The following is a 24038-nucleotide window of genomic DNA, read 5'->3' on the forward strand; positions in this document are numbered from 1 at the left end:
TTATTTATTTATTTATTTTTATTAATGGAAAATAGAAATCCAGCAAACCAGGTAAAAAAAATAAAATAAATAAAATAAAAAAAAAATACTTTCCCAATCTCTGCATCAGTGATGTTTGCTTTATGGCAAATGTCCAAACCAAACATGTATTAATCCACTGGGTTTGGGCTAAAGGGTCTGTGTATTCTGTATTATGTGTCATGGTAAACCAGGCCAGATTAATCTACATAAATCCTGAGTCATGGAGTGATCAATAGTTTGAGACATTATTTTGTGACAGTGCTGTGTCATGGTTTTCGATTTGCTCATTGTTTGTTTTTTTCACTGTTCATATCAGTCTCTAAGAGTAGCGTTCAATGTTTGCCAAAACTCTGAATCTGAATACCAGAGTAGGGCTGTAACAGAAAACATGTAACGGTGTTACGTATTCAGAATACAAAACTGTAACTGTATTCAACCCCTATTGTTTTTAAGCACAATTGTAGGAGCCATTTTATAGTTTTTTTCCTTTCAAATCGGTTTGTCGATGGCGGGGGGTGGGGGGTGGGGGGGGGGGGGGGTGGTCTATGCATGATATCCAATCTCTGAACTGTTTAGAATCACGGCAGTTATTATTTGGCAGATAGCGTTTTGTGCTCCGCCCCCTTCGCGGGTGTCATCGTGTGTATAAATGGCGGAACACAACACCATCTCCTCATAATTTTCTTCTTCTGGATAGCGATATCATTCTGGACACCCATCTTGGAATTTGTCATCAGACCTGCACCTCTTACAGTGAGTGGATCATTTATCTGTTCCCTGTAATGTTCCAACGAAACATTTTTCTTCGAAGCTTCGCAGTTGTGACTGCACATCGACAGCGTGTGGTTTGATTTTTCCTCCTGTGTGTCAGCGGACGGACAAGCCCATGTTTCGCCAATTCACTGCTTCACCAGTGAGCAGATTATTGTCTATGGACTGTTGTGTCTCAACGGTAGTGCATCCTTTGAATTATTGAAGCATATTCATAAATGCAACTGGATTTATTGTGTTTGAATGTGTGTGTAACTGCTGTACACAAGCATAAGAGACATTTGCTTAACAACGTCTTCATCAAGATGGCATTTTGCAAATGTTTCCACAAGCACATGAAAACAAGTATATTTCCCTCTGTCTGGTGGGCACGAGCACTGTTTTACGTAAAGCAGCGCTCATTGAGGCTGATTGTGTTCACTGTGAATGCATGAATCTCAAGACATTTGGCTCTCATCTCGGTTTTATTCTGAATACCGTAGCCATCGCCCTCTCCTTCCGTTATACTCCTGTGGCTTCCGAGAAACCGCTCGAGGGAGGCGTGTGAGGACAGGAAATAGAGCATGGAGGTTTAAGGAGGATTTTTGCCGGCTCAGCCTGCCATGCCTCCTCTCCTCCACATCAGTCTTCGCCAGTTCAGCACAAGCACTTTATGTTTATGATTAGAGGGTGCTATGTCACTAACATTATCCCTGCCAGGCATGCAGTGCTTGTTGAGATTAATTGTGTTCATTGTGAGCATGTGATACTCAAACGCTTTGCTCTCGGCTTGCTTCTGAGGAAGCTGATGGCCTCCCCTCCCTATATCTAAAAAGGACGGGATAGAGACCCTGAAGAATTTGAGGGTGATTTTCGCTGGCTTGAGCCTGCGTCTCTCCTCTTCTCCATCTCCAGAGGCCTCACTTGTACCGTGTTGATTTTGAAGGCACGCTGCAATTGTTAATGGTGGTGTTTATGTCAGGAATACTTTGTCACTGTGCTTCATTTGTGAGACATGTACACGCTCAGTTGAGACGCTTACTGTAATATTCCCCTGCAGGCGGGAAACGGAACAAAGCGGCCTCTAAGACAGCGATGCTTGAAGTTTTCTTGCTTGAGACTTACAACAACAAAAAATGGTCTTTACCGTGTTGGGGCATCTCCGAGTTTCACCGCCGGAGCCATTCTTTCCAGAGCTGCACGAACAGCTAATTATGACTTGACGTTGTCCCTATTTAGTGAGAGTTCATGTCTTTGGCGCTGTCGCCTTGCGGTACTTATTAAACACGCTTCTTGTTTCCCTACTGTTCCGGTTTTGGACTTAGCGCTTGTGTGAAAAGCTTTCACAGGAATGCCATTCGACAGTGTGTTTGCGCATACTCTCATTAAAGACAGCGTTGCTTCTTGCTTTGGCTTCAGTAAAACTTGTCGGAGACCTTCAAGCATTGTCGGTCGATGACTCTTGCCTAGAGTTTGAACCGGGTTTATCAAGAGCTGTTCTCAAGCCCAAGAGAGTTATGTGCCGAAAATCTTGAACACCCCCTTCAGGTTACTACGAGATATTGTAGTTGACCGCAAACTGCCTTTTGTTTGCCTTTTGCATTCCATAAAGAAAAACATCAGCGTCCAACTCCACATCTTATTTAAAGAAACCTCAAGGTTTAGATTCACTTAGCTGTTAATAGTGGAGATGTAGCAGTTCAGATAAGATAATAGGGACATATCACACATAATTCTTCCACTTGTGACTTGCCTTTAAAAATATCTATTCTATAAGTATTCTTGTATTCTGAATACTTTACTTTTTTATGTGATGTAGCGGAATGCAATACTGAATACATTTAAGAGAGAGTATTTAGCATACAGTGTCACGGTCCTGTCTCTCAGTCAGTCTGGTTTTTGGTCTGACAGGGCCATGGCATTATTCACCCATGTCTGTCCTTGTGTGAGCGCGCGTGTCTCTGTTTTATTCCCAGCCGTGCGCTCTTCAGTCTGTTGTGTTTCATGTCTGGAGTATGTTGTCTGGGTCCTGACTTCCTGTCTAGTTCGGTTCTGGGCTGTGTCGGGACCTGGACATTAATACTCCTTGTCTGTCTGTTATTGACGTGGGTGCATCGCGCTTGTGTAATCTTGTCAGTCCTGTATGCTTGTTCTCTAGCCTTGTTCTCTTGTCGATCCTGTATGCTCTCTCGTGTTCCTGTCTGTCCTGTTCACCTCCCTGGTTCCAGTGCGGTCCGGTTGGTCCTGTTCCCTATTTCCACCTCTGCCCAGCCTTGATTCCTGTTTCCCCTATGGGGTAGTTTTAGTTGTTTATGTTTTCCCCCCTCATGGGAGTTTTTGTTAATAAAGTGTTTTTTTGGATTTGAACTGCGTTGGTGTCCTCATCTCCTCAAACCCTGACAGAACGAACTGGCCACGATGGACCCAGCTGACACAGATTCAGTCCATAAAGCTCTCTCTGGAAAAGGAATACTTCTGGGACAGCACAGAAGACTGCTACGGGATCTCACGGACATCAACCAAGCCATGACAGGTCAGATCTCACAAATTTGATGATACTTCTGTGGTCTACAAGTCCGACTTCCTGTCAGCCCACTTCCACAGTGTCTCCATCACCTCCTTCTCAGATCATTCATCCTTTACGTGAGGCTCATGTCCCGGATCCTAAAACATACTCCGTGATTTAGGAAAATGTAGGTCCTTTCTTCTTCAGTGTTCTCTAGTTTTCGGCCAGTGGCCACACACGTATTCCGAAGATGAGAAGAAGATCCCTTATGTCTTTGGGCTCCTTCAGGGAAATACCTTAGCATGGGCCACAGCAGTCTGGAGCGGTCACACTGCCTAGTTTAACTCTTTTGCCTTTTTTACTGCTGAACTTAGGAAAGTTTTTGACTACCCTGTTCATGGAGCTGAAGCCGAGAAGCGCCTCCTCTTGCTCCATCAGGGCTCTCAAAGTGTGGCTGAATATTCAGTGGAGTTCCACATCTTGGCTGCTGAATCTGGCTGGAATGATGGTGCTCTTCATGCTATGTTTTGGAATGGAATCAATAACCGAATTAAGGACGAACTGGCCTCCCGTTACTCACCCTTGAGCCACGATCTGAGGAGTTGGCATCAGGGCAACCGCCCTTTTGGCCTTTTCGCCTAAGCACTCCTCGATGCACTTCAGGGTTTGGGTTTTAGTGAGGCCGCCCTAAGCTATCAGTTCCTGTCACGTCCTGTCTCTGTCATTCTGGGTTTTGGTCTGACAGGGCCATGGGATTATCCGCCCATGTCTGTCCTTGTGTGAGCGCGCGGTCTCTGTTTTATTCCCGGCCGCGCACTCTTCAGTCTGTTGTGTTTCATGTCTGGAGTATGGTGTCTGGGTCCTGACTTCCTGTCTAGTTCGGTTCCGGTTTGTGTTGGGACACAGACATTCATACTCCTTGTCTGTCTGTTATTGACCTGGCTGCATGCACTCGTGCCAATAATCTATGTCGCTCCTCATGGAGTTTTTGTTAATAAAGTGTTTTTTTGGTTTTGAACTGCGTTTGGGTCCTCATCTCCTCAAAACCTGACATACAGCCCATAACACTTTCTTAACTCTTCTTCCCATCCATAGTGAATAAAGATAAATTGGGACACTTTCTGATAACATGTCACTGTATTTTTTTTTTCTTATGTAATCCAAATGGCTACACCAGTTTCATTTCATATTAGTTTAGTATGAATTACTAGTATTCCACATTAGTTCATTATTAGTATGAATGCTGATTTTTATTTATTTCTTTTTTTGTAGTGGAATTATATACCCAATGACAGAGTAGATGATTGAGCTTATTTTGTCCCACTGTATCTGTTTTCACCATAAACAAAATGTATAGTGTTCAGCCATAACCACAAAAACCTATGATCACTAGTTATAATTTGCTATTCTTGGTCAGAAAACACACTGGAATATTTTACCTGTCACTGGATTTTTATTATTCAACAAGATTTTGTCATTTCTTCAATACTTATGTCAGGTTAGGTTGATGTTCGACATCAACATCCTTATTATTAGTTGAACCCAGAAAAGAAAATTAAAAATCGAACTACTTAGTTATAATTTTTTTAATGTTTTTTTTTATATTGACTAGATGTGCAGTGCCCATATGTTATTCTAAGCAAATCTTTCATTTGAAGGTATACAAAATGTTGGTTGTAATGTTTTATGTACTGTTTAGCAACATGCTCAGTATGAATCATTTTACAGGAATATATCTAAAAAGCTTGTGAACAAAATGTTCTATAACCATTGGATAGAATGATCTACTGTGTCATTGAATATGTTTTTTCTTTCATGCTGAAAATGTCTGTATTGCACAACCAGCCCTCCTACCCTTCTTCCTGCAAGTGTTTACCAACTTCCAACCCTGAGAAGGATGTTTTTGGGACTGACCTTGCTCTGTTTCTCTCTCTTTCAACCTGATTAAGGGTTCATTTGTTAATCTGAATGTTTGCCAATGTGTGCTGGGTTGGAAGGGGAAGAGGGGGCTGAAAGTATTGCATGATCAGAGACACAGAGGGAGGGAGAGAATTCAGGGATAAAAGTTAGTGTGGAGGGAGCTCTGAAAAGGAGCAGTTCCTACATGCCTCAGGAGCAGTAAAACAAACAACTTTCAGAGGAAAACCGTCAGACAGATTAGTTCAACTCAGGAGGAACTTTCTAACTCTACAGGAAAACCCTCTTTTTAGGGTAATGTTGAAGAGATAAAGACAGAGTAATTACTGTAAGAAGCTCTGTGGTTAAATAAAGAAGACTGTGCTTGACAGATCTACTGAATTTCTTGTTGAAAGATGGAAGACATTGAAAACTACACCAGTCTACAAGAGTTCACAGAGGATCTCTCTCATTGTGGGAACAGACCTATACTCAACACATTACAGGACAAAAAGGGTAATGGGTGTGCTTTGTGTGCTGTGTGTGCATGTGCATTTGTGCTTTGTGTGCTGTGTGTGTGCGTGTGCGTGTGCTTTGTGTGTGCGTGCGTGCGTGTGTGAGCATATGAACTAGAGGGGAGTGTGGTAGAAAAAAAATTAGAATGTAACTGTAGAGGTGTTCAGTGATATGTGGGCATGTTCAGAATAATAATCAGATCATACCATGATCTTGTGTTTCATCAGGTGTCCACAAAGGAACAAAGTGTTTGAGGGGGCAGGCACCTCTTGTCCTGTCCATTGCTCTATTGGCCTCTGTTTTTGCTAACATAGTACTGGGAGTTCTCTGTAAGTAAACATATTTTCACACATACACATATATGTATGCAGCCCCTACTCAAATACACATATCATTGAATCTGTGGTATAATCAGTCAATGTGGATTTCTTTCCTTTTATCGAGCTACCAAGCAAGCACATCATGCTTGTTATTTCGAATTTTATTTAATTTTCCCTTTCTGTCACTTACAATCCCCAAAAATGGGGACAATTTGGACATAAAGCTAAAAATTCTCTAATCTGATTGATTTTGAAGGTTGGGGGAGATTCAAATGTGTGCTGCTTCTGCATGTATGTTTTCACATAAGAATCTTTGAGCTTTTGTGTTGGCATTAATAGTATTTGGTATATAGAGTGCATAGATTATACAATTTCTTTCCTACTATCAGAAAACTTGGTTTATGTTGTACAATATATGTACATGTTATTCAACAGGTATTAATAAAAAAATTTGTATTTAAATCTTATCTCATATAAAACTGTACTTGAACCACTGGGTTCTCACATATGAGAAATGTTTAAGACAAAAAAGCATGCTATTGTCTGATCAGTCTTTCCAGGCCTGGCTGATCAATCCATTAATGGAAAATACACTTCTCTCTCTCTCTCTCTCTCTCTCTCTCTCTCTCTCTCTCTCTCTCTCTCTCTCTCTCTCTCTCTCTGCAGTAGTTAACAGTCGCAAAGCATCTCCTACTGCACTGCCAGCTAAGAATGATGAATCTGAGGCTGCTTCTCTGACTCTTAAACTTACCGCCATGCAGGAACGTTTCTCTCGCCTTTGCTCTGAATACACAACCCTTGGACAGACTTGCTCAAAACAGGGTAAGAAGCACATGCTTTTATTTGCAAATGAGTCAATTGTTCTTGGGGTCCAAAATGAGTGTACCTCTGAATGGCATTTCACAAAAAAAAATAGGTTCCTAAGGGGCAGCTTAGGACTTTGAGGACTGTGATTGCATAGCCCAGTCTTCTAGAATAAATAACCCAGACAGAGGTCACATTACAAGACATCCAAAGAAACTGTGTGAATTCTGCAAACTTATCCTGGTTTCCTATCTACGTATGAACTTCCCAGTGATCCAATGTAGGCCATGCCCAGAGACTTGGATGCATATGGAAGGAATGTGTTATTTCTTTAGTGAGGATAAACTTGACTGGGAACACAGCAAAGAGAGCTGTGCATCCATGGGTGGCCACCTGACTATACTCCACAGCTATGAACAACACGTAAGTGTGTGTGTGTGTGTGTGTGTGTGTGTGTGAGTGCACATGTTTGCATGTATGTATGTTTGTAAACAAATTTCTTGTGTATGCACAACTTTGTTAATACAGTAGTTCCTTCATGTCTGCAACATGCATGTTCATTCTATATGCTGTTCCACAATTATCACGAGTTGATACCTTTTTGTTTTTGTAGCACACCCTTGAGAGTGTCGCACGCCAGCGTGGTGGACCAGACTATCATTTCTGGATTGGTTTATCAGACACTGAGACTGAGGGGGTGTGGAAATGGGTGGATAACACAGTTGTTAATAGGACGTACGTGCACATACTCACACAAGTTGGTTTTTCAATCATGGTGGGGACTGTCCCATTGACCTCTTTTTTTTTTATACTGAGTTAATGATATTTTAATGATAACCTAACCCTCACACCAACCTTTTTGCATGGTTAACACTTTAAGTTCTGAAGGGGTTTATAAAGATTTCCTTGGTATCATTTTAAAGAAAACCTTTCAAATTTTTTATTAATATGTGCTGTGTAAAATTACTAATAAATTATCAAACCGGAACACTTCTGATTTGTCTGCAAATTCCAAAGCACTTGTTCAGTTTTAGTCATAATGCCTATACATGCATTGTAAAGTACAGCTTCTAAGCTTCAAAACGATGACTATTATGTGTTGGTCAAGATTGTAGTTATTGATTTTTTTATCATTATTTTGTTTCTCGGCGGGCCTGATCTTAAAGGGTTAAATTTTCATTTAGACATTATTCAGTAAGTTTATTAATGACTGATGGCCGGTCCCCACAATATTGGTTGGATTTCAGATTTTACTATGTTCCACGTGGGATTTTATGTGAAATTATTTTTTCTTCTAAATTTTCCTTGGGGTTTTACTCTGTGCACTGTAGGTTCTGGAATGAATGGCATAAAGAGCCAAATAATCACCAGTCCGGTGGGATTCATGGAGAGGACTGCGCAGTGCTGGATTCTCACTCCAAAACGTGGTTTGATGTGCCCTGTGATTTCAATTACAAACGTATCTGTGAGATGGATCCTATCACCATCGACATGTGAAGTGGACGTGTGCAAAATATATGTCTCTATTTTTTCTATTGCCCCTACTCTTTTTAATAAAAAATTAAATGTGATTTAAGAATTTTGATTTAGTGTGTGTGTAATTGTTTTGATAGTTTTGGTGATATTTTAGGAAAGTTAAAACATTGTGCAATAACGTTTTTTCCTGCCATCATCACAATCCCCTTTCCCCCCTTTCCCCAAAAGAAAAAAATCCTTGAAGTCTTATGCAAGCAAACAGAGTCCACACATGTTTTTGAAATAGAAGCAAACACTTTATAGACTGTTCAATTGTTTGTTTAAAATCATTGAAGGTTTTTTTATTTTTTTTTTATTAAAGATTGTAAATAAATAAAAATTGTACTTTATTCAGGACCACGATTAGATCCATAAAAAATAAAAAGTCTAAACCAACTATTAGGCCTATTAGAGAACAAAACACGTGTTAAACACAAACAAATTTACTTTTATATTTACACACTGTTTTTGACACATCTGACACACATGGCAGTTTCTGCAGCCCTCCCTGCTAAAAGATCAGCACCAGTTTGCTGGTTTTAGAGGGGGTTTAAACTCTTTTTAGCTGCTCAGTCTGAGACCAGTTAAGACCAGCCAAAATAATAATAATAATAATAATAATAAAATAAATTTTTCAAAATCCTCTTAAATAGGGTGACCATATTCTGGTTTTCCAAAAAGAGGACAAATTTCCAACATTCTTTTGAATGTCCATGTACTAAAATAAAATAGTTGATGCCATGAGTGTATCTTCATTCACTATTACTATTATTTTGAATGGCCATGGAAAATGAAGCAATATGATAACAATTTTACCTGGTCGCAAAAAGTAGTCCGTTAATTTACCTGATGAACTTTCACCTTTTGCTGACCCTTTATGCTTCTTCTAATGTGTGCTTCTAAATCACTTGCACCTTTACTAGCAACTGACACATAAGTGCCAGATTTACATGTCATACATTCTGCTTCCCACGGATCTCGACCTGGACGCAAGCATGGGAATTTTTTGATCAGATCTTCTGTAAATTTACACTTTCGTTTGGGCATTGTTTCCACTCAGCTGTCATTTGCTGCTACTGTCAAACAACTGTTTGATGCCGAACACAACAGCGCTTCGGTGTTCACGGAGAGATTGACAGGCAGGAATTTGGCCAATAGTTGCTGCAATCCTCTTATAATTGACCAGTTGGTGTGCGAGAAGGCGGGACTTACAAAGAGGGGTTAAAGCGATGCAAATATGCGCACACACACAATGAAGTATTAGACCAGATGCACATCATAATGCAGCTAAAGCCGAATCCCGGACATTTTCGCAAACTTAGAAATCCTGGCCGGACGCTTTTTTAAGGTCCGAAAAAGAGGACATGTCCGGGAAAAAGAGGACGTATGGTCACCTTATCTTAACCAGCTGCCCAGGCTGGGTAACCAGCTCGCCATCCAGCTTAGGCTGGTTTTAGCTGGTCGTTTTTTTTTAGCAGGATTGGCTTACTTCGGTTCCCAATCGCTTTAGGACTTAATAGGACGTCTGTCAACACTTTGAACACAAAAATAACCCACAAAACTAATGAATTAACGATAAAACAGCAAACATGAGACGTTATAACAGTTTCTAAAGCCTCGCCTTTTTGTCAGTACCCTACAGTTACGATATGTTGTTGTAAACCAAGTGGGAAAACTCCAGTTATAGTTTCAGGTGTCATTACATTGCCTTTAAAATAACCTTTAAAATAATTATGTGTATTCGATGCTAGGCACACAATTCTTGGCATATCTGCACATTTTTTATTTGGCTAGTGGTGTCCGTTTTGTATTTTGTATTTTTTCCCCATGTAACTTCTCGTGACCACACGGGGGCGATGTGTGTCCACTCAATTTCACACTCTATAGTCACGCCACCCCCCTTTCCTTATTCGACCAATCAGAGAGCACGTTTTTAAGTCGTATGACGCTTGCTAACGGAAGTAGTACTGGTAGCACAGTTGAGACAAATAACCTCAGTCTTTATTAGTAAGGTAAATATATCGCTTCGTCTGCACGTTTCAGCATGCGAAACGGGGGTTTACGTAAATATGACACATTTTAGCATGCTCGGCAAAGTATACACAGTATGTTTATGTTAAAGCGTAGTTAATGCAAGTAAGGCCTAACTGCTGTTGTGTTGACAAGCATCATGCCGGTGTTATGGATCAACTGGGGATCATGTTAACTGGGGATGTGCGCGTGCATGTGAATAATTTTACTTGCCTTTTCAGCAGATTCGTTCAATGTGAATGGTCAGTGAGTACAGAAAAGGCGTTTTGCACATTATAGAAAATGTTGGCATCATTATTAACCCGCTTTTTTCACCGATGTCTGTTCCGATCAATTTGACACACTTTTAAGAGCGATTTTAATGGTTTCACAGGGTAACATCTGGTTTCTCATGTTGGACTGGGGCATTGGTTTGAATGGGAACTGGCGATTACACTTGTCAAGAGCAGTAAATCGCAACTGGAACTCTTTAATTTGCAGCACTAAAGCATCATAGGCTGATATGTGTCAATAATAGGCTTATACTCTTAAATTACTTCCATTTATTAAAATAAATAAATAAATAAATAAATAAAGGTTTATCGGTTTAAGAAAATTATTGTTTGCGGATAATATAAAGACCGGTTGGTCTTGTGTGATTGTAACCATGCGAAAAGACCTGGGTTCAATTTCCCAGTAAACATCTGTCAGTTTAATTAAATTGATATATTAATATCCTTTACTTTTCAAAGTTTCTGTGCATGACAGTGTCGTATATTTATGATTACCCATGACACTGCCAAAAGATGATCTGTCAGAAGTGCAATTTTGTTTTTGTGTGGAGACTGGAGAGCATGTATAAAGGCCAAACTGACCAATGATAAATGATCTTCAGAGGAAGTTCTTCAGAAACAATGATTTCGTTTGATTGGCTAAAGATTTTATCTTAAATTGTTTGACCATTTAAAAAAAGCCTGTAAACTATAGACAGTGTAGTTGCAATCGAGAAATGTTGATAGATTTGTTTAAAACAATATAATAAATTGTATCTGTGTTTTACAAAATAGTTTTCAATAGACCTATTAAAATGACATCATAACCTGCACTTAATGAACCATGATTTGAACCCAGGTCTTTGAGTAATTTATCAGCATGACTTGCCACTGAACCAGCATCCCTGCTCTAGTTAGTAATTATTGGATCACTTTGTTCATTTTCAATGGTAGGAAAAAGTTACTCACTCTATCATGGTTAAGCCATTATTCATTATAAAGGGGAGAAAAAGGCGATTGAAAGTATATTATTGACACACATCAGTCTATGATGCTTTAGTGTTGTATATAAAAGTATTCCACTTGCGATTTACTGCTCTTGACAAGTGTAATCGCCAGTTCCCATTCATGACATGTCCCACGTCAATATGGGAAACCAGATGTTACCTTGTGAAATCATTAAAATCGCTCTTAAATTGTGTCAAATTCATTAGAACAGACATCGATGAAACAACTCTGTTTAATAATTATAACAACATTTTTTACAATGTGCAAAACGTCTTTTCTTTACTCATTGACAGTTCACATTGAACGAATCTGCTGAAAAGGCAAGTAAAATTATTCACATGCACGCGCACATCCCCAGTTAACATGATCCCCAGTTGATCCATAACACCGGCACTGAGCATGAGAACGCTACAGTTCATTTATACTTCCAGTTCAGTTTATTCATATAAAACAACAGCGATTGTGTTTAGACTGCATTTAAACAGGTAAATCTATTGTTCATCAGTGGTTTCAGATCATTTACTCTATCTTTTTCTACAATAACAACAGAAACAGAGGTATCACGTTTGTTCAGTATAATAATCCAATGTCTAACCAAATTTTTTTTTTTTTTTTTTTTTTTAATTGCATATATATTGTGTTCGTTAGCATTTGGAATTCCCTAAATGGCCTTATCTGTAAAATTTGCTTTTAAATTAATATTTTCTCGGCTGTCTCAGAGAAGTAATCTTTTTATGCACTCGGCAGCATTGTTTTAATCATCATGAAAGTGTGTCATGCATAAGTTCACCTCGCTAATGAAGTTATTTTTTACCATGAGCCACCTGTCATATTAATTTCCTGCATTGCAGTGTTGTTGAAAGCATATAGCTCTGTACCAACAGTACTTTAACAACCCCGATGATTTAAGGTTATTGCACATGAATTATTGAGGCATGCAGGTACAGATTTAATGAGAACAACTCTTGTATTGAAGAGGTGAAGTCTGAATGTAGTTTTCTTCATTGGCAAAATGTGCAAATTATCTAATTTTGTTTGGCTCTAAATATGTACCTCATTCTTTCACAATGTTCTTGTCCTTGTTCTTGCACATTTTCTTTAGCCTGAGACATGGTAATGTGGTTGTTTACACTCTCCTTGTCCCCTTTCTTTGTCTTTCCTCCTGTCAGATGGAGGTGGATCAGCTGCTGTCTCTCTCAGGTTCAGCTCTGGCTCAGGCCATCAGTTCTCTGCTGGAGACTCCAGGCCTCTACGTTTTCTCAGACATACTCGAACTGCCCAATGTCCGTGAGGTGAGATTGAGTGTGTGTGCTGACAAATGCACATTAATATGAATTCTGGGTCAACCATAAATACGTTTATGGCAGCACTTGTGAGTGTCATATTTAACGTTATGTAGATTAATCTTTGGTTAACAGATTAAATGTGGTGTGTTGTTGAACTATTTTGTTTTCTTTCTTGACAGATTGGTTTAAAGGGATAGTTTAGGATTTGCTCACCCTCATATTGTTCCAAATCCTTATGACTTTAATCCATTTGTGGAACACAAATGACACTGTTAGGCAGAATGACAATCTCAGTCACCTTTCATTGCATCTTTTTTTTTCCATACAATGAAACTGAATGGTGACTGGGTTCACCATTGTGTTTTACAGATGAAAGAATGTGACAGAATTTTCATGTCTGAGTGAACTATTCCTTTAATGTCAGGCTGTCTAATGTTGTATTCACACTTCAGCATACCCCCCCCCCCATGTCCTATTCATATGAGATTAGTTTAATATAGTCTAAACTGCAAAACCACACTGGATCTGATTCTTTTAAATATGTCAATATCAAATTGTTTCATGGTTTGAAATCTGCTTCAAATTGGATTTCTGAAGATGCAGTTCAGTCAGATCACAACTCAAGGGTTTTTTGTCATTCAGGATGTCACTGCATTTAATGTCATACAAAATGCACCTTCGTAAAAATTTGTTAAAAATAATAAACACAAATCAGCAAGTCAACAGCTGTCATCAGATATTGAGAACTATATCTGGCCTCAGTTCACAGCTTTTCCCACAGAGATCCCACAGATTACATGCATTACATACAGTGCATTACTCCACTGCTTATAGCCTTGTACCGTTTCATCATGCTCTGCACTAGCATGTCTAAAGATTAGACTTTTTTTCTAGATTAGAATTTTTTTTTTCCTACTGTGTGAATATTAGCGATGCACCAATATGAATTTTTTGGCCAATACAAATTTTAACAAAACTATACCGATATTTTGCAACTTACCTTATATTGTCATCAGATCACTATTTTACTTTGGAATGCTTAAAAATGTATAAATAGGTACAAAAGCTTTTTCACTGTTCTAACAAAAATGATTTCCATTGAACATTGAATTTGTTGAACACATGACAGGTTGATACATACAGGATAACAAAATAAAAAAGATAGGCCTACAAAAAAGTACTATATGTGATATCATGATGATTGATGTGAAAATTTTTTATTTTGTACTTAAACATTTTTGCACTTCTTTTTTCACAGTTTAAACGCAGCACTTTAAGGTTTAGTAATCACACAAAGCCATATTGCGATTTCAGTCTTAATTCAATCAATCATGCAGCATTAATGGTTGTCATACCGATATCTCAGTCAAAGTCTGCTGGTTTCAAAGCATTTTGTATGGCTCCCAATATCATGTAGCCTATAGGTAAGTGCCGCTTTCACAACTGCTTTTTTTCCACATTAACGTGAGAATGAGACAAAATAAAAATTAAATATTACATGTTCTTAGGAGTGCCAACCCTTCTACATATTGTGGCTATGTTTACAGTTTGTGTTACTACTTAATTATAAATCAACCATCATTTTTTATATCGCCGTCTTAATGCTTGTAACCGTTTTGCAGATAGTTTTAAATTTGGTCGATAATTGGCTGATAAATATCGGTAGCTGATACATCGGTACATCCCTTGTGAATATAGCGTAGCTAAAGTACTAACCCACTAAAACTTCAACACTGTCATGTACATCTGTGTCATTTTTCTTTGTTTTATTTCTCTCCCTTTAGTTGGAGACAGGTCCCCATGCTCCAGTGTATCAACTTCTTAATCTTTTTGCATATGGAACCTACTGCGACTACAAAGGTAACCATGACAACAAATGATCCGGCCAGAGATTGGCCCCCTGAGGCAGTGGGTTCATTCTCTACTCTGACTCAAAATGAGGTTTTACACTGTGTACACTGCCCTTTTCTTTCCAAAATAAGTTAGCTCTTGTGAGGTAGAAGCAGGAGTCTCTGGCCCATGTTCTGTTGCAAATTTTACCAAGACTGTAATGCCATCTGCTTTATTTCCTCTTGGCTGTTTGTGAAAGGTTGGTTTTAATGTACTGTATGTTAATGTAATGGATGTGTTCCCTTTAGAGAGGGCAGCCTCGCTTCCTGAACTCACACCCGCCCAGAAGAACAAACTCCGTCACCTGTCAATCATCAGCCTTGCCTCCAACCTAAAGGTTTCATCTATACTCAACTCATGGTTTATTAAAATAAAAATTCTGTATTTTACTCACCTTCATGTTGCTCCAGACCCCTGCCATACTTTCTTCCATTGGACACAAAAGGAGATGTTAAGCAGTATTGTGCTCTCAGTCACCATTTGCTTACAGTGCTGTGAAAAAGTATTTGTATATTTTGTATATTGTTATATATTTATTTTTATTTTTCATACTACATTGTTTTAGATCTTCAAACAAGATATAACATAAAACAAAAGCAACCTGAGTAAACGCAAAATACAGTTTTCAAATAATAAAAAAATAAATAAAAAAAATTATTGAAGCAAAAAAGTTATCCAACACCTATATCACCCATGTAAAAAACTAACTGCCCCCTTAAACTTAATAGCTGGTTGGGGCCACTTTTAGCAGCAACAACAGCTACCAGACACTTCCATTAAATGGAGATCAGTCTTTCACAATGCTGTGGTGGAATTTTGTCCCTCTCTTCTTTGCAGAACTGCTTTAGTTCAACCACATTGCGGGGTTTTTGAGCATGAACTGCCTGTTTAAGGTCCTGCCACAGCATCTCAATCGGGTTCAAGTCAGGACTTTGACTAGGTCACTCCAAAACTTTAATTTAGCTTCTTTTGAGCCATTCAGAGGTGGACTTACTCCTATGATTTGGATCATTGCTGCATAATCCAGTTGCGCTTGAGCTTCAACTCACGGACTGATGACCAGACGTTCTCCTTTCGGATTTTCTGGTAGAGAGCATAATTAATGTTTCCCTGAGTAGCTCAGCAAGTAAAGACGCTGACTACCACACTGAGTGACTCCAGTCAGGCTTCCTAAGCAACCAATTGGCCCGGTTGCTAGGGTGGGTAGTCACGTTGGGTTAACCTCCTCGTGGTCGCTATAATGTGGTTCTTGCTCTTGGTAGGGCGTGTGGTAAGTTGTGCGTGGATGCCGCGGAGAATAGCGCGAAGTCTCTACGTGCGCTAGATCTCTGCGGTAATGCGCTCAACCAGCCACGTGATAAGATGCGCGGATTGACGGTCTCAGATGTGGAGGCAACGGAGATTCGTCCTCCACCACCTGGATTGAGGCGAGTCACTACGCCACCACGAGGACTCGGAGCGCAATGAGAATTGGGCATTCCAAATTGGGGATAAAAGGGGAGAAAATCCCCCCCCCCAATCACACTACCACCACCACCATGCTTGACTGTAGGTGTGATGTTCTTTTTGTGGAATTCTGTGTTTGATTTACACCAGGTGAAAAGGGACCTCTGTCTTCCAGACAGTTCCACTTTCGACTCATCAGTCAACAGAACATTATCCCAAAAGGTTTGAGCATCATCAAGGTGTGTTTTGGCAAAATTCAGATGAGCCTTAATGTTCTTCTGGGTTAGCAGTGGTTTTTGCCTTGCCACTCTTCCATGGATGGCATTTTTGGCCAGTGTCTTTTTGATAGTGGAGTCATGAACAGTGACCTTTATTGATGCGAGAGAGGCCTACAGTTCCTTGGTTGTTGTCCTTGGCTTTTTTGTGACTTCCTGGATGAATTGTTACTGTGCTCTTGAAAGAATTTTGGAAGGTTGACCACTTGTGGGAAGGTTAATTACTGTGCCAAGTTTTCTCCATTTGGAGATAATGGCTCTTACTGTGATTCTTTGGAGTCCCAGAGCCTTTGAAATAGCTTTGTAACCCTTCCCAGACTGATGTATTTCAATCACTTTATTCCTCATCATTTCTGGAATTTCTTTCGACCTTGGCTTAGTGTGCTAATGGGTGAGACCTTTTAGCTAATTTCATGCTGCTGAAAAATTTCTATTTAGGTGTTGATTTGATTGAACAGGGCTTGCAGTAATCAGGCCTGGGTGTGTAGTCCAGCTGAACCCCATTATGAATGCAGTTTCGTAGATTTGGGGATTTAGTAACTACATGGGTAAATACTTTTTCACACAGGCCCAGTTGGTATTGGATAACTTTTTTGCTTCAATAAATAACATTATCATTTAAAACCTGTATTTTGTGTTTACTCAGATTGCCTTTGTTTTATGTTAATTTTGTTTGCATTTTTTAAACAATTTAGTATGAGATATACACAAAAACAGAAGAAATCAGACCAAATACTTTTTCACAGCACTGTACATTGCATCTTTTTTTCCATACAATGAAAGTGAATGGTGACTGAGACTAATATTCTGCTTAACATCTGGTTAACATTTGGAACCATATAGTCTTTTAGTGCTCAATATAGTGCTTAAATAGTCTTTTCAGTATCACAATGTCTTTATTTTTTATGTTATAAACATTCAAACAACAACTAAATGAACGTTTAAAGCCGTTACCGTCGGAGCGCACTGTTTTGATGCAGCAATGCGGCCATGTTTTCTGACGTCAGACAAAGAATATACAAACTTTTATTTTGGTCTCAGTCACCATTCACTTACATCGGATCTTCTTTTCCATTCAATGAAAGTGAATCGTGACTGAGACTAACATTCTGCTTAACATCTTCTTTTGTGTTCTACAAAAGTCATATGGTTTGGAACATCATGATAGTGAGTAAATGATGACAGAATTTGTATTTTTGAGTGAACTATCCCTTTAAGACTGTTATCATGATCAACACACATGTATTAGCAGTAAAGCAGTTAGTGTTATTGATTTACAAGATAGAAGAATCCAATATTCTCTTAAGTTTTTATAATACTTCAAGGACAAATTATAATGTTTAACCCCCCCCAGAGCGTACTATTCATCAGTAACAAAATAAATAAAATCTGTCTCTCTGTCTCTCTCTCTTTTTCTCTCTCTCTTTCTCGGCAGTGTCTGCCATACTCATTGTTGCTCCAGCAGTTAGAGCTGAAGAATGTGCGTGAGCTAGAAGACCTGCTGATCGAGGCTGTTTACAGTGACATTATCCATGGCAAACTGGACCAGAGGAACCAGCAGGTAGAGGTAGACTGCAGCATAGGTCGAGACCTGGGCCCCAATGAAATACCCAACATTGCCAACACACTTCAGGAATGGTAAGTGTGCATTTGTGTTTGTCAGTGTGCTTGGTGATGGATGCATTTCAGAGATGGATTCTTTAGTTGAAGTTATAAATGTGAAATATAGTGTGAAATATTCTGTCTCTCTCAGGTGTGCAGGATGTGAAGCAGTTCTGTGTGGCATTGAGGAGCAGGTGTCAAGAGCCAATCAGTACAGAGAGAGCCAGCTCAAGGTTAAAGTTCAAGTGGAGACAGAGGTGTGTGTGAATTCTCATAGACCTAGTAAATGTGAAGCCCATTTTTTGTGGGGTTAATCTAAACTGTATTAAAACATAAGGCTGATTATGGTAAAACGCTTTTCTATTCCAGCTTAAATGCAGAGAAAATTATAAGTCAGCTATTCATAGGGTTTTTTTTTTCCCTGAAAAGTGAAAACACAGTGGCGCTGCCAATTAACTCATTGTTTGAGTGGCTAGGCTGACATGGTAAAATTGGCTCAACCATTGTTTATTTTTGCAATTGCTTTTGTTGGCACTAGTGTTGCAGAAATTTCACACTTCAGCCTTAGGCTACGTCTACATCAATCTGAATATATTTGAAATTGCCGTTTTTGAAACGCTCTCCGTGTACACAGAAACGTCTGAAAAATCTTAAATCCCCTCACGGCGCATGTGAAAAATCGCCGTTCCATGTATGGTCTGAAACACAATTGTCCTCGTGTTTCGCCGGACAGCAATTCCAAGTAAACTTCCTGTCGCCTTTAACCCTTTTGCATGTGCGATCAAACTGGTGTGATTACACTATGCTGGGCTCAGACGCTTATGATAAAACTGGTGCTATCTGCATGCGTGCTTCTGTTTACCAGCAAAAGAGGGACTGAAGTGTTTGTCATAATGAACCAGCTGCTCAAATAGTCTTTTCAACATCACAAAATCTTTATTTTTTTATGTTACATACATAGTTACAACCTAAATAAAAGTTTAAAGCCGTTACTGACAGAGTGCACTGTTTTGATACAGCAATGTGGCCATGTTTTTTTATGTCAAACAAAGAATATACAAACTAGTCAGTACACTCGAGCCTTCGCCCATTCCATCAATCACTAATTCTAACAACTTCCAGTGCTGGGAAAGTGGAAGGGCTAGGTTTTTTGAACCTTCTATGCTTCTGTGGTGAACTCAGAATCCCATGCTGCATTGCATGTAAACAATATGGTGGCGTGCGTAGCTGGCAAGCGCATTCACGATCACATCTTATCTATCATAATCATAAACATCTAAAAACCACGTTATATGTTTGATAATATATAATCTGTCCTTCAGTGCATCTGCTGTGAAGTGTAAGGTAAGATATTTTTTTAATTACAGCGCGCATTAAAGAGCTCACGCTGAGGGGTCCATCAGTACAGAAGAAAATTATGTGCAAAAAGTTAAGGAATGCAATTTGAAGATTGTTCAAAGTAGGGCTGTCCCCGACCAAAGATTTTCCTCGTTGACTAGTAGGCGTTCATTTAAGCCATTAGTCGACTAGTCGCACGTTTATGATATTAATTTAATTACTTAAATATATATTTTTTGGGGGGCATCAGAAAATGGTTCGAGTTCCATGGCTGAGAAGGAATGTTATAAGTAACATTGCTAACACTGTTCTACATTACAGAGAAATACTAAACCGTAATAATGAGCCTTTAAAATATAAATTTCACAAGCGCACGCACGAAGCGAGCCGCAGCGACACCGGCAAAAGTGGTAATGATTATGAATGTGTCGGAAAAACCAGAATGGAGACTGTCTGTACATTTTGATAATTTATAGAGAGAAATGCACATTAGGGTTGTGCCGACAGACAGTGATCTCGGGGATCGACGATGGTCACAGTGATCACCAATAGCTGATGCCTTTGACCATGTCAAGATGATATTTGGCTTGTTTTCCCATGTATTAAATAATAATTATTATTTATTAGGCTTTTATTATTATTATCAAATTAATATTACAAATAATTTGCCCGTAGAGACACAGACATGCGCTTGAAGAAACACTTTATTATGTTATTAAGAACAGATGACAGAAAGCCGTCTATGCGCATGTGTGACACGCTGATACGGAGGCGTGCAGTTTCGTGGAACACGCGCGTATAAAAGGTTCTCACTCTTTCTTTGTTTCTGTCTTCTGAATTTTTGTTTTGTTTTGTTTTTTTGTTGCAAGAACAGTATCGTCTATGAGTGTACTGCAAATGATCTCAGCTCAGGAGGTGTTTTGAGTTCAGTTCACTTTATTTCCACAGAGTAGTTCATTGTGACCACAACTCTGCAGCCTATACATCTGTGATTAAAACATAAAATAATAAAAAAACACATTCACCTCGAACCATGATTTATATTTCAGTGATTATTATCATCATTATAATTATAATTTTTACATTTATAATTGTTTTTATGTCTTCATTTGTGTAAGTAATTTTCCACCATGATGGTAATTGGAAAGGGGTGTGTGATATATATATATATATATATATATTATTTTATCACATTATTTTATTTGCTTTTTCATTTCGTTTGGAGTGAAATTTTAATTTAGAAATGTATTTGATTTAAGTTTTTCGTTTTATAAATAAATTAAAGTTTCAATGCAAAATCACTAAAGCAAGAATATTCACCGATCCCTCAGCCCAGGGGTTGCTGATGTAATTGTGTGTGTGTGTGTGTGTGTGTGTGTGTGTGTGTGTGTGTGTGTGTGTATGTATGTAGTGAAGGAGGGAACAAAACAAATTTAGTCACACACATGATGTATTTTCCCAGACAATGAAATACCCGGCAGATAGAGAATGCACAGATGAAGTACGTTCTTTGCCACAGAGATATCGACAACTTTTGTAAAACCATCTTTCAAAAAGTTGAACAACACACATTTTAATTGCACTTTTTTTTTCTTTTTTTAGTTTCATTTGAATTTTTAGTTAAAATAAAAAATAAAGTTCAAAGTTTGAAATCAAGGTGTCTTGCTTTATTGTGTAGGCTTAACCTAACCCTGCTTAACGAAAATTACCCTATAGTACCACCTAGCGCCAACCAGTGGTAATACCGGTGTTCGTCAGTTTCCTGTGGAGTTTTTTCTGCGACCAAACGACCAATCAACTTGGTCAACCAAGACTCTTCTCATGGACTAACGTTTGGTCGACTATCAGGGGGCAGCCCTAGTTCAAAGTAACATTTAACATAAAAACACTATCAAAGTGAATATTAGTCACAACAATGCTGCTACAACATGGGCCGCCATCTTGATTGTTTTGGGTTGAATAGATCACATGACAATGAATACTTAATAGTTTTCAGATATCTCCATTTTCCCTGTCCACGCTACAACGCAAAGACTACGTTTTCAAATGTATCCACTTTAGAGAGCGTTTTCTAAAAAATGAAAACGACTTAGTGTGGATGTGGTTAATCTTTTTCCTCTATTTTTAAAGGATTCCTTTTCAATTTACCTCTCTGAAAAGCAAATTCCCCTTTATTTCATTTTTTTGTTAGGTATCAAATCTACAGAAAACTCTTAAGGCAAGCTCTGCTTCACCATCATCTGGCCCAGCCCCAGCTGGGGCAGCATCCAATCAAGATGCAGACCAGCCGGCTGAGCCAAGAGACCCTGCCTCCTCTCAGGAACCACGGCAACCAGGAAAAAAGAGTTCAAAGGTCAAAGGGTAAGTGAACTGTATTTAAGGGTTTTGGACTTCAGAACAAATATGGTTTGATGTGAAATACGGTTAAGAACAAAACCAGTAAATAATTTTATTTATATATATATATATATATAATATAAATACATATAATATTTATATGTACCAATAAAACAATAAATACTAATAAAAAGCAATATTGATGTACATACATCTTTAATAGAACAATTTAAATATGAAAAATATTACACTTTTGAATAACACAAATCGCAGTTGATTCATTGTAATGGACAGAATGAACTTATTCACAGAAATGAATCAAACTACCCAAATCTAACACTGTATTTGCTACTGAAGTTTAAATCAGAGATGCTATTAAAAGGATGGACGGCGAAACTAGTCTAATGACATGCATTTTAGGAATTTTAATGGCCAAATAAAAGCACATTAGTTGCTTAATTTGGATTTACTGCAAAATCATTGTAAATATATAGTGAATACTCCATATATTCCCTTGTCCTAGTTTTTACATGTCTATTCCTGACCACCCTACACATAAACCACACATTACGTCATACTGAATCACAGTGCAGGGAGTCTGTATTCACTAATGGCATTTTTTGAGTGCGTAGGCGCTACATATGATTTATGAATGTGTGTGCATTCTCTTTTCTTCACTGTTGTTCAGTGTTGAACGTTTTATGTACTGGTTCCTGCTTTAGTTAAGTGTGATTTATAAGAAATCGCCCAAAGGCTTAAAGTCCTAATTAATCCCTGATGAGTTTAAAATTGTCTCTGTCCTGGTTTGGAAAGCTCATGTGCTCTGGAGAGAGAGGGGTTTTGATCACCACTGCTTTTCCTTTGTCACTGAAGAGTGTCAGTTAAGAAGTATAATTTATTCAGGACCAATCTGACATTTATTCTGAGTCCACAGCTATCGAGGCATCTCAGTGGAGATGAATCATTAGCATTTCGGGGCTATGTCTAGCCCGTGTATTAATCTACTACATATTGTCCAATAATAATTACAGTTCTTAGATCAGAATAGGACCAGTAGGTAAGTGTGGTTAAAAATGTGTTGTAACAAGTGGAATTTTATAAAAATAAATGCATTAAATGAATAAAATGTTACCACGTGTTTTGATCTCATAATTTAAAAACACACTGCTGAGGGCAGTAAATGCTGTAAGAATAGCATTTCTTGCCACGAAACATTTCGGTAACACTTTACAATAAGGTTCCATTCATGAACATTAGTTAATGCATTAGGTATCATGAATTAACAATGAACAATATATTTATTACATAATTTAGTAATCTTTGTTAATGTTAGTTAATAAAAATAGAATTGTTCATTGTTAGTTCATAGTCCATTAACTAATGTTACCTAATACAGCTTTTCATTTTAAAACTGTATATGTTGAAGTTAACATTTAACTAAGATGAATAAATGCTTAAGTATTGTTCATTGTTAGTTCATGTTAACTAATGTTGTTAACTAATGTTAACAAATGGAACCTTATTGTAAAGTGTTACCAATATTTCTTATTAGTTCTAAAAGAATCATTAATGGAATTGTTAATGAATCAAAAACGTTGAGGAATCTGAACCAGAATCCTTTAATTTCTTATGATTCCCATTCCTAATGATCAGAAAAATACATTACTAAGAAAATCATTTTGTTTTGTTTTTTTCTCAAATTCAAAACATTCTTTTTGTACGTTTCAGGCTTCGTGGGAGTGGAAAGATTTGGTCAAAGTCTAATTGATCCACAAAAGCACTGAGATCACCTATTCACAGAGACATAAATATTCTGGAAAGGCTTGCTGGATAGACAGATAAACCAACTGATAGCCAGTTCTCAGACACAAACCGTCATCTTCTATAAAATAAAATAAAATACAAGACTTTTACACAACACTGTGTGCTTGTGCGTGTTAATGAATGTGTATGCTGTAAATGTCATTTAATTTGACTCACTCATTTCCCTGCGTGTTTGTTTTGTTCATCATTAAATCTGGATGTTAATTGATGAAACCAATGAATAAATGATATCCATCTGTCACACTGTGTAGTTTCTGGCTTTCATGTTTCCCTTCCTCTAATGTTAAGTGGTGGTAAATGTTTCGTCTCAATGGGGACGTGTCTGTTAAGAGGTCATGGCATTAATTAGCCACACTTTAATGCAGAAGCCCCGAAATAACATTGAGGTTTGGTTTTCCCCTCTCTCTCTCTCTTACAATCGC

General features: G+C 38.3%; 2 protein-coding genes across 5 annotated transcripts; both read left to right on the plus strand.

Annotated features, from left to right (window-relative positions):
* Window positions 1-5249: 5249 nt before the first annotated feature.
* Window positions 5250-8398, plus strand: LOC127453853 (CD209 antigen-like protein E). 3 transcript variants are annotated; one of them, XM_051720590.1, is made up of 7 exons: window positions 5260-5488; window positions 5590-5689; window positions 5917-6018; window positions 6676-6831; window positions 7085-7236; window positions 7427-7548; window positions 8145-8398. In XM_051720590.1, the coding sequence occupies exons 2-7, from the start codon at window positions 5590-5592 to the stop codon at window positions 8308-8310; spliced, it is 798 nt and encodes a 265-aa protein (XP_051576550.1). In that variant the 5' UTR covers window positions 5260-5488; the 3' UTR covers window positions 8311-8398. The 3 variants fall into 3 exon arrangements, with proteins under 3 accessions (XP_051576551.1, XP_051576550.1, XP_051576549.1); XM_051720591.1 differs by having other exon boundaries at window positions 5250-5689; window positions 6679-6831; XM_051720589.1 differs by having other exon boundaries at window positions 5263-5689.
* A 1819-nt stretch (window positions 8399-10217) lies between these two features.
* Window positions 10218-23857, plus strand: LOC127453852 (COP9 signalosome complex subunit 7a-like). 2 transcript variants are annotated; one of them, XM_051720586.1, is made up of 8 exons: window positions 10218-10340; window positions 12788-12910; window positions 14689-14764; window positions 15043-15131; window positions 17951-18153; window positions 18269-18374; window positions 21647-21816; window positions 23521-23857. In XM_051720586.1, exons 2-8 carry the CDS (start codon window positions 12788-12790, stop codon window positions 23558-23560), a joined length of 807 nt encoding a protein of 268 aa, XP_051576546.1. In that variant the 5' UTR covers window positions 10218-10340; the 3' UTR covers window positions 23561-23857. The 2 variants fall into 2 exon arrangements, with proteins under 2 accessions (XP_051576546.1, XP_051576548.1); XM_051720588.1 differs by lacking the exon at window positions 10218-10340 and adding an exon at window positions 11959-12103.
* Window positions 23858-24038: the final 181 nt, after the last annotated feature.

Source organism: Myxocyprinus asiaticus, chromosome 16, assembly GCF_019703515.2.
Source record: "Myxocyprinus asiaticus isolate MX2 ecotype Aquarium Trade chromosome 16, UBuf_Myxa_2, whole genome shotgun sequence".
NCBI lineage: Eukaryota > Metazoa > Chordata > Actinopteri > Cypriniformes > Catostomidae > Myxocyprinus > Myxocyprinus asiaticus.

Bases quoted from the DNA above. Each gene is read 5' to 3' on its own strand.
- LOC127453853 (XM_051720590.1), top strand. From the start codon at position 5,590: ATGGAAGACATTGAAAACTACACCAGTCTACAAGAGTTCACAGAGGAT. The intron at 5,690-5,916 runs GTAATGGGTGTG...GTGTTTCATCAG, and splicing joins CACATTACAGGACAAAAAGG to GTGTCCACAAAGGAACAAAG. The intron at 7,549-8,144 runs GTACGTGCACAT...TGTGCACTGTAG, and splicing joins AACACAGTTGTTAATAGGAC to GTTCTGGAATGAATGGCATA.
- LOC127453852 (XM_051720586.1), top strand. From the start codon at position 12,788: ATGGAGGTGGATCAGCTGCTGTCTCTCTCAGGTTCAGCTCTGGCTCAG. The intron at 12,911-14,688 runs GTGAGATTGAGT...CTCTCCCTTTAG, and splicing joins AACTGCCCAATGTCCGTGAG to TTGGAGACAGGTCCCCATGC. The intron at 18,154-18,268 runs GTAAGTGTGCAT...TGTCTCTCTCAG, and splicing joins GCCAACACACTTCAGGAATG to GTGTGCAGGATGTGAAGCAG.